General features: G+C 41.2%; 1 protein-coding gene and 1 long non-coding RNA gene across 4 annotated transcripts in view; one reads left to right on the top strand and one right to left on the bottom strand.

The window, feature by feature from the left end:
- Positions 1-16477, top strand: part of LOC106935221 (neurocan core protein-like) — a 58107-nt gene that overhangs the window by 27908 nt on the left and 13722 nt on the right. For all 3 annotated transcript variants that reach the window (XM_015015583.1, XM_015015582.1, XM_015015581.1), the window contains exons 3-12: positions 1023-1226; positions 2710-2892; positions 3343-3517; positions 5250-5377; positions 6024-6308; positions 6795-6932; positions 7050-7142; positions 8821-8978; positions 9053-9209; positions 12227-13363. In XM_015015583.1, coding sequence (XP_014871069.1) covers positions 1023-1226; positions 2710-2892; positions 3343-3517; positions 5250-5377; positions 6024-6308; positions 6795-6932; positions 7050-7142; positions 8821-8978; positions 9053-9209; positions 12227-13363 — 2658 coding nt within the window. The remainder of the gene's footprint in view (positions 1-1022; positions 1227-2709; positions 2893-3342; positions 3518-5249; positions 5378-6023; positions 6309-6794; positions 6933-7049; positions 7143-8820; positions 8979-9052; positions 9210-12226; positions 13364-16477) is intronic.
- Positions 10080-16477, bottom strand: part of LOC106935223 (uncharacterized) — a 17800-nt gene continuing 11402 nt past the window's right edge. The window contains exons 2-3 of the long non-coding RNA XR_001421853.1: positions 11050-11055; positions 10080-10090 (exon numbers count right to left, since the gene is read on the bottom strand). This is a non-coding gene — a long non-coding RNA (uncharacterized LOC106935223). The remainder of the gene's footprint in view (positions 10091-11049; positions 11056-16477) is intronic.

Genomic DNA, 16477 nt, shown 5'->3' with positions numbered 1-16477 from the left:
GGGGGTTCAGTTTTTTTGTTGTTGGTTTTTTGAAGGACTTTTTTTTAAAAGTTTTTTTAGCTTTTTTTTTTTTTTTTTTTTAATAAACATTGCTCTTTATGCTGCTAAAGGAGTTGGTTTAAGTTGGCTCTCATGACACAAAGATAAATCATAAGTTTTTGAAAAATTTGAAGAATAATGAAATATCTTCTGCAAGACTTTTTCTGTAGGTTGTAGTTCTAGGTCTGGATGGAGATGACATGGTTGGACCTGGGAGGGGGGAGAGGAGGAGAGCCAAATTTCATAGAATTACTCCAAAAAAGCTTAAAATTGTCCCCCCCAAAAAATTGGCAGGCGCCCGTTACTATAGCAACCTTACTCAGCAATTTAAAAGTGTGCATACATAAAAGTGTTTCATGCAGGCATCTGGGGTATGAGTGACTGAATGACTTTAAAATCTGTTTAGTCATGAGGATGCCGGTGTCCGCCTGGAGCCATTATCTGACAGGTTAATCTATGTCCCACATTGGCTCAAAACTAAAAATAAGCCCTTTGATCTACGCTAACTTGCTTCGTACAGAGAGTACGGGCTCTCTGCTATTGAGAAACGATTGCTTCATGAAGACGTGGGCAGTGGAGAGGTTTTAAGTTTTACCCAATTGCTAACATTTGGGTAATTATTACGTACGTAACGCGGCGGTTCGACGATAAGAAGCTGTTAATGTTAATTCAATATTTGGAAGTGTGACCAACACGGAATGAACGGCTTCGTTCACTTTCTCCGCCGCCATTACTAAATCATCTTCTTCTTCTTGAAATTGATTGGCGGTTGGCAAAAAGACGTTAGGTCTTTGCTAAAAGAAAAAAAAAAGGGGCAGAAAATCAACGTCATCATTCACGACTTCTGCTTCTGTTCACTGATTGGCCGGGTAAAAAAAAAAAATCTAAAATGTATTTACATTTTACTTCATTTCATATAGTATTTTTTTTTTACACAGATACGCTCCATAAAAATAATAATTACCTTTTGTTTACTTTTTCAGGTGCAGCCTCTTCCATAGTTAACATGAGTAGGATTACCTATCCTACAGTCCAGCAAATGCTCGCAGGCAAAGCTGTCCTCCCCTGTGTCTTCACCCTCAGGACCAGCTCCTCCCACCGGCCTCCACACCTGCTGTGGACTCACACCAGGCCACCGGCGGGAGGGCATGGCGCTCCACTGGAGCAGACAGTACTTTCAGCTAAAGGTAAGAAATGCTTTCTTTAAAATTGTACATTTTTATTAGTGGCTTATGAGATGTCAATGTCTTAGAGGTAACAGACAACAGTTTTGGTGTAAGATGTAATGGTGCCTGAAGATAATGGCTCACCAAAGACAGAGTCCAAAACTAGGAGGGCATCTACCTCCTTAAAATAACTGCAATTGATGAGGCGTCAAACATTGTTACAGTCGCTTATCCAAGACAATATTTCACCGACCCGCAGTCGTTTGTTGTAAAGATAATCTGTTTATATGAACCTAACAGAACCACACTTCAAAAATCCTCCACGAAATAAACTGTTTTTTTTTTAAATATTTTATTTACACCAGATATGTGCACAGATCAAAGGTTTCAGTCCACCCACTGTTTTCTTTGACACTATCTTTTGGTGTTTTTCGTTGTTTTACAGATTTAAGTCAGTTTCACAGCTTTCAGGAGCTGCACTGGCAGATGTTTTTTTTGATGAAAACCTGAATATTCACAAGGGGGAGACTTGGTTTACAACTTGACAGCTGGGAGCAAATAACATCCAAAGAGATTCAGTTTTACCTTAGGTTTAGATTTTGAGGAAACTGACATTTTAAGAGCTCATCCCAGCAGCTTTCATCATTCAGTGAGAATCTGCTGATCAGTTTGGAGACAAACTCCGAAACACATCAAACACATCACCACATGTTCTCTGCTTAATAAAGCAAACGGGGCTCATGGCTTACAAAAATATTTAACCCCCAATGTCAATGTATTTTATTGTTCTTCTGTAAGATAATTCGAAACAAAGTAGTGCATAATTGTGAATGAAGGTAAAATAATTAATTGTTTTTCTAAAGTTGTGTGCGCTCTGATGGGCTGGTGACCAGCGATCCAACTCTCACTCAATGGCCGCTGGGTTAACGCAAAAAAAACAACAAAAAAAACGGGTGTATTTGTTTTCACTTTTGTTTTAGTCAATGCTTTTTAGAGCCTGCATTTTGTGCATGTGTTTATATGCGCAAAATTCCTCAATCATATTGTAATGTATTCAGATTAAATAATCCAAATGTATCGTTTTTATTAGTAATTTTAATTTTATTCCTTACAGCATTTTTCAAGTGGGCCAAAAAGTTAATTTTGTTCACGTCTGAGCAGATCACTTTCGTTTGCTGTGTCTCCCTCATGACTTGTAGCAAGCTTTAAACAAGACATAGTAGTTGTAAAGAGAACAATTGATAGATTTGTTTTGGTAGTTAAAAAAATAAACAAAATTAAAGCTATGTATCATAATTCTTCCAAGTCATAATTATGCACTACTTTGTGTTGATGCAACACATATAATCACATCATCAGAAGTTCATGTTGTATTCATTATTTACACAGAAGACGATACTCTCATTTTATGTCGAACTCTTTTAAAGTCGTTCTGCTTCTAAACCCTACAGAATCCCAGTAAGCATTTGTAATGAAGAAACCTCTCTGTCTGTGTGCGCCAAAGGTGACGTAGTCAAGGTGAATAAGGCTTTCAGTGGCCGTGTCGCGCTGCCAGGATACGCTGCCAATCCGCTGAACGCTACCATGGAGATCTCCAGTCTCCGTACCAGCGACTCAGGCACTTACCACTGTCAGGTTGTGGTGGACGGTGACTATGAGAGGGACGCTGTCCCCCTACTGGTTTCCGGTAAGCGTCGCAGCCGCTCTCTGGGTTTAGACTCCACAAAGGAAGGCTGAGGAGAAATGCGACAGACACGGCAGGCCGCTTTAACCTAATTCATTTATTCTGAATGTGTTAATACAGAGCAGATAATTGTACAGATTTTACATTATTAATGTAAAATACTAAGTGCCTAAGTTAATGTAACTTGGTGCTCTCCGTGCCTGCGCTGCTTCGGTTATCTTGTTCTGCTCTTGAATAATGAATAATTTAATTAAAGCATTTTTGCAGAGTGCATGTAATGTGGCGTATTCCCCCCCAAAACACACATTATGTTGGATTGATCTGTTTGCAGTCGCACTGATGTGCTCACAGATTCATTCCACGTGTTTATTGATTCAAAACCTGAGCTGGTGAATCTGTCAAACGAGGAGAAGCGAGTCACTGTTGCCACCTGTGTCTGTCTCCGTGTGTTAGGAGTGGTGTTTCACTACCAGGCTCCGAACGCTCGCTATGCCCTCTCCTTCGCCGAGGCCCAGCGAGCCTGCCAGGAAAACTCGGCTCGGATGGCGTCGCCGGCCCAGCTGTGGGCGGCGTACCGTGACGGCTTGGCCAGCTGTTCGGCTGGATGGTTGGCTGATCAGACTGTCCGGTGAGGACACGACCGCCCACCCGCCCGATAGCCACACTCTAGTCGTAATGCCTGTTGAATAATAAACAAATGATTGCTTTTATTACTGATGCATCTGTTAATTAAATAGATGATTATTTTCGGGTGTCACAGCCGCGGCTGAAAATGAAATTAAAGCCAAATATTGTAATTAAGGGAGATTTTGAGAGACTGGGTTGACAATGCAATTAATATGCATGCAAATCAGAAAGCTAATATCACCTACACATTTTGCTGTCCTCCCCCTGAATATGTGCTAAACCAGGGCTGAATCAATAATTACTCTTGGCTCTCGGTCGTTTTAGTCCTTTGCAAATTTTTCATCCCAATTTCATTTCCCCCTGTTGCTGTTTTTTTTTTTTTTTTTTTTTTTACCCTAAGTGGTTTCCATCTCCAGCTCTCGAGGGCTTGAATCTGGCGTGTTTTAGATGAGTTACTGCTGCAACTCAGCTGAATTCAGGGAGCTAAATTACCTCTTCAGCATGTCAACATGCTCTAGAGAGGCCTGGTGAATGTGCCAGTCCAGGTGCGTTGTAGAAGGGGAACATGGAAAACTTTTTTTAATTTATTTTTTAATATATGCACAGCTATCTTAATCAGTTTATTTCAAAATAAAACACCAGAAACAAACTCTTTATAAATGTTTAGATTCTTTTTTTCATGTTGAACAACAAATTATGCATGCATTGTTTTTATGGAAATAAACAAATTATATATTTTTAATATGTATGTTACCTGGTTTGATGATGCAATGCTAGAGTTATGAAGCTTATAGTTTCAGATAATTCAGTGCACCACTACATTTTTGAATAAATGCTACTTTGCTGCTTCTTTAAGAGTTTGTGGACAATAAAACTTAGAAACTAAACACCTTAAATGTTCTTTGCTCTGACTACAAAATCAGATATTGTACAGCAGAGTTGAAATGCTGTGACTTCGGCTGGAAAATCTAATTTATTTGTGATTGTGGAAGTTATTTAGAGGTGATAACTCTGGTGGAAGACTTTTAATGAACAAGCCAGCGGATATTTTCTCACTTTGCTCCTGATTGGTACGAAACCTTTTCCTTTGCAGCGCAGCTATCTTGTTTCTAAATGGGGCTTGCGAGGCTCCTGCTTTTCACCACAGCGTGATAGCTTGTGAGTTTGTTTTTCACCGTGTAAAAGCCTGGAAATGTGGCACGAGAAAGTGTGAATCAGGGAAATCTCAGTCTCAGTGTGAGCAACTACCATTCCCTGCTTAAAACAGGCTTATTTGTAAATCTGGTTCGCAGATTTTATTTCACGTTTAATAGAACCAGATCAGCTGTTTCCCATATTCCTTAAAATAGCCTCTACTTCTCTCTTATTCCTTTATACAACCTCTTTATTTCTCTCCTCCGGTTCGATTATTTCTCTGACTTTCTGTTTTGACCCTCCATCTACATTGCTGTCATGTAATCATTAGCCATTTCTTCGCTCGTAATCATTCCAGAATACAAACAAATCCTGTGCCCTTTAAATGTGAATACAGATAAGAAATTATTAACTGACATTTTAAAATCGCAATTTGAAAAAGCGAGAGAGAAAAAAAAAAAAAACCTTTACCATGTAGGCTGAGAAAACCTGTGTGCAGCAAAATGTTCATGAGTCATTTAAGCTGTTATTTTCCTATTATTAGCGCTAAATAACAAGGTTAACACCCATTCATGACTCCTACGTGTTCATGTCCACAGATATTCGGTCCAGCTGCCTGAGCTGGGTTGCTATGGACACAAGGAGTACTCTGCCGGAGTGAGGAATTATGGGAAGAGAGACCCGAAAGAGATGTTTGATGTGTACTGTTTTGCAGAAGAACTCGATGGTACACACACACACACACACACACACACACACACACACACACACGAAACACATCAAAACCTGTCACAGCCTTTGGCTTTTATACGGTTGCTTGCATCACATTCTGTTGCAACATCAGAGCGCCACAGTAGGGATAAAGTGTTTTATAAAACCTTTTCTTTTTCTTTTCACCTTCACTAAATTCAGGAAAAAGACATTAATAAGCTTGTTTTTGGTTTTCTTTTGGGTAAAGAGTTATTTCCAGCAGTGTCAGAGATCTGCTTTGTTGTGAAGAGTCAATTGGAAGACAGCAAGCATCAGTCCAAAGCATGAGTTAGTTGTAAAAAAAACAACTTGATGTTAAGGCTTTTAATGTCAGACTTCAAACAAATCTTCGCTTTTGATTTGACAAAGCTTACAGCAACTTTTTACAGTTTTAAAAAAAATTAGATATCACACAGTAAGCCAAAAACTGAACTATTACGGTAGAGAAAAGCTTAAAATTTCTCCGTTTATAGTCAAAGAATAAATTCATCAATGTTACCAAGCCCCGATTAGGTTCTCGGCTTCAAAACGGCCTCGAATGTTAATCGTTAAATGTTTGTAACCAAGTTGCATGAAAGTACAATTTTATTGATTTATTAATGTCATATTCCTGTCTCCACCAGGCGAAGTCTTTCACACCTCGGTTCCAGGCCGGCTCTCGCTGTCCTCAGCCTCAGACCGCTGCGTGTCCCTCGGGGGCCAGCTGGCCACCGTAGGGCAGCTTCACCTGGCGTGGCGGGCCGGTCTGGACAGCTGCGCCCCGGGCTGGCTTTCTGACGGCAGCGTCCGCTACCCCGTCGCCTGGCCCCGCCCAGAATGCGGCGGGAGTCAGCCGGGCGTCCACACCGTCACGCCCAACGCCACTGATGACAACACCACTGCGCTATACGACGCCTACTGCTACAGAGGTACTGTTTCATCATGTAAAGGAATCTGCTGGCTGGATTAACAGCAGCTGTTATGACAATGTATAGTGAGGAGAACCAACATTTATATTTGAATATGGATATTTGCTGAAAACATTGCTTCCTATCAACTTTGCATAAAATGTCGACAGAAAGGAGTGTTCGGTTTGAAAGGAGCATATCACTTCTAACTGAAGCCTCGTCTGCTATTAGCGCAATAAAAACGACAATAAAAGTAATTGCTGATCTGCGTAACTACGGCAACACTCATCTCTGATCCCCACTTTGTGTATCCAAGAAACCACTGGATTGACAGTCACTACGGGAGAAAGAGACAGAGGACAGGAAATTTTAAATGCCAAGATGTCGAGACGATCTGCCTTGAATTATGCTGCCTTTTTTTTTTTTTTTAGCTAAATCCAAACACACTGAGCTTTTAGGTATTTAGAGGATGGATGTAAGGAAACGGCTCTTTAACTTCTTTCCCAGGTAAAGTGAAGGATACAGGCTCCGTCTCTGAGATTTACACCTCCCTGTGGAAGCCCTGGAGCTATCTCACAGGTGATGCTGACTCTGCAGAGACTGAAAGCTCCAACGTGACGACACAGCAAACCGCCACGTTCACAGGTTTTACATCCATTTACAGCCTGGGTCTCGAATCAGCCAATTACTTAGCTTGTCAGACGCGGCAGAAACAAACTACAAAGTGGTAGTGAGTGATGATTTAATTTTGCCTTCATATAGATTCCTCTGAAAGCAGCAGCCCAGTTGGACCGGTTGTGTCCAACTGGACAGGACTGGTTGACATCGAAGAAGAGGAGTCCAATAACAGAACCTGTAAGTTTGAGATCTTGTACTCAGACCTCAGCAGTTTGCAACATTTGCTTTGTTTAACAGTTCTTGCATCCAATTCAAAAACTGAAACTCATCTATCAGATTTGGTACAGTGTGATGTTTTCCGATCATATATTTCCGATGAATATAGCTTACAACTAACCTGATTTCTTTAACATTTTGCTTTGTCGTGTGCAATGCACCAGCTTGATCTTGAAGGAAGCTACGCTATGAAGCTTACCAGAAATTGTGAGCTTCAGTAGGATCACTAAATCCTTGCCTACAATAAAATGTCTTAAAGTTTCCTCTTGCTCCAACTTTAATTCCTCAATATTTTTGGAAGCGTGGCCGACATGGACTGAATAGATTTGTGTACTTCCTCTGCTGCCGTGGCCGAGCTACAACTTTATACATGCCGGCTATAATTTTTAAAAATAAATATCACTTTTCATAACCAGGATATGCCAGGATAAAGAGAGATGAGTCTCAAGGGAATTTGAGTAGGAAGACATTGTCCAGGCTTATTTTTCTGGGTTGAAAACAGCGTTTGTTGTTCTTTTATTATGCCACTTCATTTTTCTTAATTTTTCTAAGAAACTGCATCTGTGTTTTTTTTTTTGTTTTGTTTTTTTTTGTTAGCTGCCATCTATAATCATCAGTGTTAATGGAAATAAATTAATTCCAGTGATTTTATTGGAATGATTTTGTAATAAATAATTGAAATAACTGCACAACTTTGATTAAGTACTTTGTGAGCAGAATTGCTGGTAAATTAACTTTTCAATGATATTTTGGACTTATTAAATGTCTTTCATTTCTCTTTTATTTAAATAGTGGTGACACTACATAGTAAACAGATTCAGATATACCTTCAGTTTGATCCTAGTTATAAATCTAATAAAATCGTTTTATAAGGCAGTTGGAAAAAAAGGCCAGCTGATTGCATCAAGTCTTTGACTTTGCAACAATCTCGAATCCTGAGCAGGCATGTGGCGACAGTAGGAGGAAATTGAGAGGATTGTCTTCTGCTATGGCCTTCTCGCTTTAAAATAAGAGTGACTGTTTATTTACAGCCTTTTATTGATTCGTGTTGCAAATTCTGCGAGGACGGTCACAGAAACTATCAATGAACTGTCATTCTTGGGTGGTGAGAACAAATCAGTTCCTCTAATTTTACTTTTTATTGGTAAATGTTTGAGTGAAATGAACATTGTTCTTTTATTCTATGAACTACTGACAACATGTCTCCGAAATTCCAAGCAAAAATTTAGTATTTATTTGCAGAAAATGAGAAATGGTCAAAATAACAAAAAAGATGCAGACCTCAAATAATGCAAAGAAAACAAGTTTATATTAATTTAGACACAACAATGCTAATGTTTTAACTCAGATCAGAAATCAATGTTTGGTGGAATAACCACGAGGTTTTTAATGGGGTTCAGTGCAGTGGGCCTCTTAGTTTTTCCAGAGATGTATAAATGGGATATCGATAGATTCTTGGAGTGTGGAAAACATTCAAACTTCCAGAAGGACGTGAAAAAATTCAACACAGAAACCAGGTGAAGATCAGCAGCAGAAACCAACCAGGAACAATGAAAAATGTGGGCCTTAAATACTGTGGAGGTGTGAATTTTTAACATTGAAACCAGGTGTGAGTAACTACATCTGTGATTATTCGTAGCTTTGGATCCCTGGTCTTCTGAGGCCTCAGAGTCGTTTGTGACCCTTCAGATGACCCCAGGACAGAGCTCCTTCGACTGGGGGGAGCTGCCGGAGCCCGGGCCCGATTCTGGGGAGTTTCTGCAGCCTCCTGCTCTCCCAACACCCACAGAGAAAAAAGTCGGTTTCATTTCTAATCGAACATCTGAAAAAGCTTCAACACATAACTCATCACAGTTTGTTTACTTCTTCAGGCGATCACAAAAATTGTGAAGTCAATTTGGAAACCTTGGAACTATTTGATGGGAACAGATGACGAGGAAGGAACCAAAGCCCCGAGCGGACATGATGAAGAGATTACAACGAAACAGACACACGACGAGCAAAAAGATCCCAGCCCGGTTTCTCCTGGTAAATACAATTGTCACACTTTTAAAACCACAAGCTGGTTGGAGCCTGTTCAGACACACACACACCAGTGTGGTTGTCTGCACATTTTAATCAGTTCAAGTTTTTCCAAATACACACCAGGACCGCCTGAGACCTGTAAGTGGACTCTGCTGTGTTGAGGATGAAGGGGTTTACTTTTCACAGGGCCACAGCAGGCTCAACTCATTTCCTAAACTGGGCCCCCCCTCATGCCCTCTTTCCAACATCGCTCTGCGTGTAATCTAAAAATGGATCTAATTTTAAAAGATATTTTTGTCCTCAAATGCACCTGGAGGTGCAGAAGCAGAGGAGGTTAAAGAAGGAGCTAGAAGTCAGCAGAGAAGTTTTTTTTTTTTTTTTTCTGGTCTAAACACATTTCCCCACTGATGCAAAAACATAAAAAAAATTGTGTGATTGTTCCAAACATTGTAATATTTAGATTGAATTTGTGCAGCTTATCTGTAACATTTTTACTTGGGGATCTCTTCCTGACGCTTCATAACATCCCTGTGGAGAGGGACTAGAACATGAGAGGAGAAACTGTGTTCCTCTTCTCTTTTTTAAACGAGCTAATGTGGTTTTTTCAAATCATGGTCCTTCAGATCCACTACTGTGCACGTCTTGGATGTTGCTCTGCTTCACAAGACTTGATGGGGTCATTAAAAGGCTTCCTCTGAACTTTACAACATGCTGCGAGAGTAATTTGTCCAATTAAACCGCACGTGTTAAAGTGAGGGAACATCTAAAACATGCAGGGCAGGTGGCCCCAAGCACCAAGATTAGGAAATGACTCTCTGAGTTCAGGTAAAAGTTGGAAGAAGAGGATTTTAACAGATTAGTCTGACACACGAATGATGCATTGTCTCGTGGAAAGATTTATGTCCCTTTAGCTTCACATTTCTTTCATTACAACCACTAACTTCAAAATCAGGTTATAGGGTTTTTTATCTGTGATAGAACGTAGGCAATAATTCAGTTGCATTGTTTTTAATTCAAAGGATCATCCCATTATCTTTGATTAAGGTAGATTTTCAATTAAATCCCAATTATGTACATAAACTGTGAGTTTACCTTTCCAGAGAGAGACCATTTGATAAAATCCTTATTAGACGAAGACAGCCATGACTTTCAATCTCCAACTCTTCCAGAGTTTATGTGTTCTTACTTAATTATTAATCATACTATTGTATCTGGAGACATGTCCTGAGGTCTGGTGAAGCTAAAGTAGAACCATTTGACCATCATTACATCTGGAGGAAAAAAGCACCACCCCAATTTCGAAATATGTTGTGGGACTTCATTACTGATGCAGGAGGAACTGGTCCACTTCATAAAATAGATGGCATCAGGAGGAGGAAAGGCCATGAAATATTAAAGCAAAATCTAAAGGCTTGGACACAGCTTGGTCTCCCAAATAGACAGTAAGCCGAAGCATAAAGCTGAGCGACGGCAAAGTGGATTATTGTCGACAAAGTTGATGCTTCAGTGGGATCATCACACCGCTCTGATCTTAATCCTACGGAGAATGTAGATCTGAAAAGAGTGACCCATGTCATCCAGTTTAAACCCAGTGTTACAGAAAGCTGAGGAAATATATGTAAACTTCTGATTCTGATGTCATTGATAAACACATTTGACATATTCTTTCTCTCAGTATTGTGGCATTTAGCAAATAGAAACAGTTTTGTAGTTTATTAACCTAAAACGAAAAGTTTAGTCTGATTTAAGTTCACTTCAGACAAAATGTGGAGAAAAAATGTGTCTTTTTATTTGGTGTATGTAAACTCCTGGTTTCATTTGTATTTTCTGATTTCAAAAAGACAATTTACTCTTCAGAGAAACGGACAAATATACTTTTGATCGACTTGAGACTTATAAATATAAAAAAGAGACTGATATGATTTTTAATAGATGCTGATGGTGCATTGGGAGACTTACTCACCTTCTCTTCCACATCACCACAGTTTTATTTCCCTACTTTATTAAACAGTGTAGTTGCAGCTTAGAGTCCAACACTACGCGATGGTGTTTCTCAACATGCCTCAAAGAAACGGCAGCCTCTCCGACCTCAGAGCCTGCAGGTAGATACTGTGGCGCCGGAGTGGTTTCCAGCTGAAATAGGTCTGAAATATCCAAAGGATATGTTTTAGATGGTACATGCAGAGTGTGCCAGATAGGGTGTTAAGCCAGCTAAAATGCTTGCAGGCATCGCTGCAGTAAATAAAGGAGCAGAGGATTTCAGTGCGGACAGAAAAGCGCAAACTGCTGTAGGATTGAAGAGTGCCGGCGAACTGAAGTTGCGCTGACCTTTCTGCCTCTTCTGTAGGAGTCTTAACGAGCTGCGATTGATGGCAGGCCTCACGGCTACCGTCAACATTAGGCACAATCGCTAGTTTAAAAAGTGCATAGTTGTCCTTTTGACACTCATGAATATGACTTACTTTGACAAATCCAAGTTTCCTTCACACTTGATTCCAGAGTCATTTCTGGAGATGCAGTGAAATGCAGCCTTTTACAGATATTCAAACATTATTCAGGAGTTCAACAGAGGTGTACACTGCATGTTGGCACTGGACAGAGATGGTTTGATCTGCTGATTTAGCTCTTTGGAAACTTAAACAATATTTTTGGTGTGTTTGTGTCCTTAAAAGTCAGAATTTCCAAGTTCAAAGTTGGAAATGTCAATTCTGAAGTTAGAATTTCCTCTTGGATGGTGAAAATCAATAAGGAGACCTGATTTAAAATTGATTATGGCTGGGTGAAGCACCCATAATGTCCCTTTAGTGTCTAATTACATACAGTGTTTTGTAATTGACATACTATTTTCCTCACAATTATTAATATTTCACCGCTTCGTGTTGGCCCGTCGCACAAAATGCCAACACACAAAGTTTGTGGTTGTAGATTGACGAAATCTGGAAGCATTCAAGTGATGGAAATATTTTCACAAAGTCTTATTTTCGTCTTTTGCCTCTCTGTTATTTTCTTATTTTGCACAGGTCTATTTTCCTGGGGGAGCTCATGGTTCAGCAGCCCCCCTGCAGCGTCTGCACCATCCAGAGAAGATTCTCCCACACACCCAGCATCCACTCTGACTTCCTCTGGTGACTCTCTGACAGCAGAGACGTTCACAGGCTCGGAGACCCACACCCTCAGTCCCTCCAGCTCTTCTTCACCTGAAGTCTCCAGCAAGGAAACCTGGATCACTGTCCAAATGGAGACCACGACCAAGCTGGCAGACAAGAGAGCGGAGACTGTGACCTCCAGGGCCAGCGGCAGGGGGGGAAGAGGGAGGGGGAAGAAACACCGAGGGGAGGATAAGAGCAGAGGAGAAGACAGAAGGAGAGGAGAGGAGAGAGGGAAAGCAGAGGAGGAGGGGAGTGGCGAAATCACCGGCGCAGAGGCAAAAGGGGAGATTCAAGTCTCGCGGAGACCGGCTGACGGTAAACCAAGAGAGAGATCCAGAGAAAGATCCAGAGAGAGGGGTCACAGAAAAGGACAGTCCACCACAACCACAGCCACCAGTCCACTGGTGACCACAGAGACGACCGCAGCTGGGACTGAGGACGACTCCTCCACAGCCGGAGACCAGACCACGCTGTCGGCGACCGAAAACTCCTCTCTGTCTACCCCACAGGAGACAATTCAAACTCTGTCATCTTCTCCATCTCCAACTGCATCACCCTCACCACCCATATCCTCCTCTCCATCACCAGAGTCCCTGTTAGAGTCTCAACCTGCCCACCCATCCCCATCCCACGCCTCTACCTCCTCCTCCTCACCTCCAAGCAGCTCCTCCTCCCCATCCTATTCCCAGATCCCAACCCTGACTCCATCACCACCACCAACCTCTTCCCACTCCACCACTGAGACTCAAACCACGGGATTGGCTCCCTCACTTCAGGCAAATGTCAAGGACAACTCCAACGACTCCCTAGCATCCCTTCCCTTTGTCCTAGAGGAGAAGGCGAATGGCTCTCTGGAGTATCCGCTGTCTCTGTTGGGGCCCCAGGATGACGAGGAGTCCGCTTGGTCCCACGCTGTGGGATCAGGGACCATCTTACCCGGTGCTTCGGATGAAGACAGCGTCCGGGGAGAAGGAGGCAACATCAGCGCCACAACTGTCAGTCCAACAGGTAAGCATGAGTCTGATTTTAGACATTATGCTTGGCTGCAACATATGCTAGTCATATGCTTGTTTCAGTGTTGATGTGGTGGACCTCGCCTCATGGAGTGAATGTGTCCGATGCATCCCCAAAACAAAGGTTCACAGTCAGAGATGCTGTTGTTTCATAACTTACGATTTAAGATCAAACCACAAACAACTAATCCAAAGCTGGGCAACTTGGCTAATTCTTGTCTCTATTGGATAATGTAGGGTTTTTTTTTTTTTTTTACTTTATTTAAAGTAGTTTAAACATCAACAAATCAACAAAAAGAAACAAAAGCGTTGCTTTCTGAACAAATATAACCAGACTCTGAAAACTTGTTTGTAAAATCTAGATCATGGGAAGTTTATTTTCTGACACACTGAGGGAGTCTTTTGTCTGCTAGCTCTGATTTTGGTCCTCAGAAACTGCTGGAGGAAAGTTCTGGCCTTTGACCTCTTGAGTCATCCACTCTGTTCTGCCTTCAGGTGGTGGTCTGTTACCGTCTACCGTTTTTTTTTTTTTTTTCTTCTTTTGCAAATTTCCAGCCCAAGTTTTCGAGGTATAAAATATCTTCACAAATAAAGCGTCACAACACGAGTGTGGACTAAAAGCATAGTTTGGAAGCAAATTCACACTTTGCACTTAAATTCTGCTGTTTTTGACCAAGTTTACATTCATGCTGAAATCATTCCTGGCAGATTTAGGTTTCAATTTTAAACCTAAAATTTTTCAGTTTTTTTCTGGTAACAAAAAAAAAAAACCTGCATATCTGAAAAGACAACAAAGCAACATAAAAGATTTAGTGTTTTTAATTTACAAGTGATTTCTATTAAACTAAGTTATTGAAAATCATTTATACCCCTCTTAACAATGACAAAAAAAATATTTTTGTTGTTGCACCTAAATACAGCCATCTCAATTGCTGAGCATCACTTTGAATATGAATCTCCAACAGATTTAAGTTAGGACTCTGGCGAGGCCAATTAAAGCCTTGATATTACTGCCAGTCAGAAGAAACATGTTGGTATTTCTTTTTTTTTTTAATGACCTAAAAATCTAGAAACAAATCTCCCAGAGGTATCAATGAATTCTAGCTTATCAGGATCTAATATAGTCTAATGTTTTGGACGCTGGCAACATGCCGTCACATTCCTTAGATGTATTTTTAGATTACATTTGGCTTTACTATTTAGTTTTCACTTAATAAGCTTAAACAATGTGTAGGAATATCCTCTGCAGGATTGTGCAAAACATGCCTGCAAAAAGTCAAGTGTGTTTAATGTATAAAAACAGATGACGTGTCAGTGAATTATTTTAACCACTACCTGAATTAAATGGGTAGGAGGAAGGATGACCTCAGGAAAAATGGGTTTCAGATGGGAAAAATAAAAATGTCTCTCCACCGTCTGATCATAATCTCTGTTTTTTAGCTTACTGCGATGATGCCAGCGAGACAGACAACACATGTCCCAGCGAGACACGCTGTTTTTGAAGTTGCTTTGTGTGAAAACGATCCTCCATTACAGCATGTCCGTCTGCATAAATAAAAAAGATATTCATCTTGGTCCCAGTCATTAAAAGAAAGCAGTATCTTCCTTTAAGTCTGTGTTTTTCATTTTCTCTGACCTTGCCATTGGCTGATTTATTCAGCATACTCCCCGCTCCGCTGCCCCACCTCTTCGGCGCAAGCCTTTTATTTCCACTACAAGTCGACGCCACCAGACAAAAAAAAAAAAAAAACCCACGATTAAGTCTGCTTGCACGACGACGTCTCAGCCGAGCGCCGAACCGGCCACCTGGTTTACTACATATTACTTGCTTGATAATGAGAGCAGATCCACAAAACATCCCATCTCTGGGTGTTTTAAAGAACCCCTCCCCTACCCCCGTGGGCATGATGCCATCGCACATTTTCACACTGATGTATTTTCGTTGCCTCTGAAAGCAGCTCATGTCTGCAGCAGGCGTTTTGAAACCCTTGCTCGAGGGAGAGAGAGAACTCTGCAGATGGAGAACAGCTGTAAACTGTATCGACAAAGGAGCCGAGGGCAACCATCTGGGCTGCTGGGGCTCGGTATGAGGGCTGATTGATTGACTGAGAGACCCTGGAGCCATAGAGGGCCGTGAACAGACACACACACACACACACACACACACACACGCACACGCTGATGTCTTTGCCACACCAGCAGCAAAAGTGAAAGGATGCAGGAGATTGGACTTGAATAATGACTTCCAGCTTCTGCTTCTGTTTCGTGAACTTCAGCGCTTGTTGTTCAGGCCCTTGTGAGTGGAGAGTTTGGACGCTGGTGACGGTCAGCGTGGACGACAGAGCGTTTCCTCAGCTGGTTCAATCGCAGAGAGCGAACTGAAAGTAGAGACCTCCGGTTGGATTGCAGGACATTCGGCAGCTCGTCGACTCTCACATTACTTTCCACTGACCTGAGCTTCTTTCCGTAACTTTATATTGCATCGAAGGTTTTTTTTATGTTTTGCTGTCACCCTTTTTTGTGTGCTAGCTCTCACCTTCATCACTCTCCAAATGCAGATCATATGTTGACTTATTATCAGGACGCCGCCGCCTTTAGCTCGTTGTTGACGTCGTTTGGGCTGCTGCTGGTGCGCAGGCCGCTCTGTCAGCTCCTCCCAGAGAATATTGATTTTTCTGCACCACTCGCTTTAATGAACGGCCAAATCCTGCAAGGTTTACCCAGCGCTCACACGAGCTCTTTCATAAATCTTCTTCCGCCATAACAGCTGATGTGTCTGTCAGGATGGGCGACGACCTTGACTGATGCGCTGGCCGGGGCTGACGTACAGAAAATGAAAAGCGTGGATGTTTTTCGGCTCCTGACGCCAGCGGATAAGAGTAGTAGGATGTATTAATTATGCAGCAGTGATGTAGTTTGATATGGTGCCCGTGAGAAGTTTACGTACTTTCATCATGTCGTGAATATTTTATGAATTATTTCATGTTCATTGAGTTTTTTCTTTTTTTTTTTCCTTTTTTTTTTTTTTTTTTTTTTTTTTTTAACCAAACCCAAATAAATTTTGAAAAAAAAAATTTGTTTTTCTTTCATTTTTTAAAAAAATTTATAT

This window comes from Poecilia latipinna, unplaced genomic scaffold (genome assembly GCF_001443285.1).
Source record: "Poecilia latipinna isolate Pla-1442-1.1 unplaced genomic scaffold, P_latipinna-1.0 Scaffold1930, whole genome shotgun sequence".
Taxonomy (NCBI): Eukaryota; Metazoa; Chordata; class Actinopteri; order Cyprinodontiformes; family Poeciliidae; genus Poecilia; species Poecilia latipinna.
This window is presented reverse-complemented; position numbering and strand designations above follow the sequence as displayed.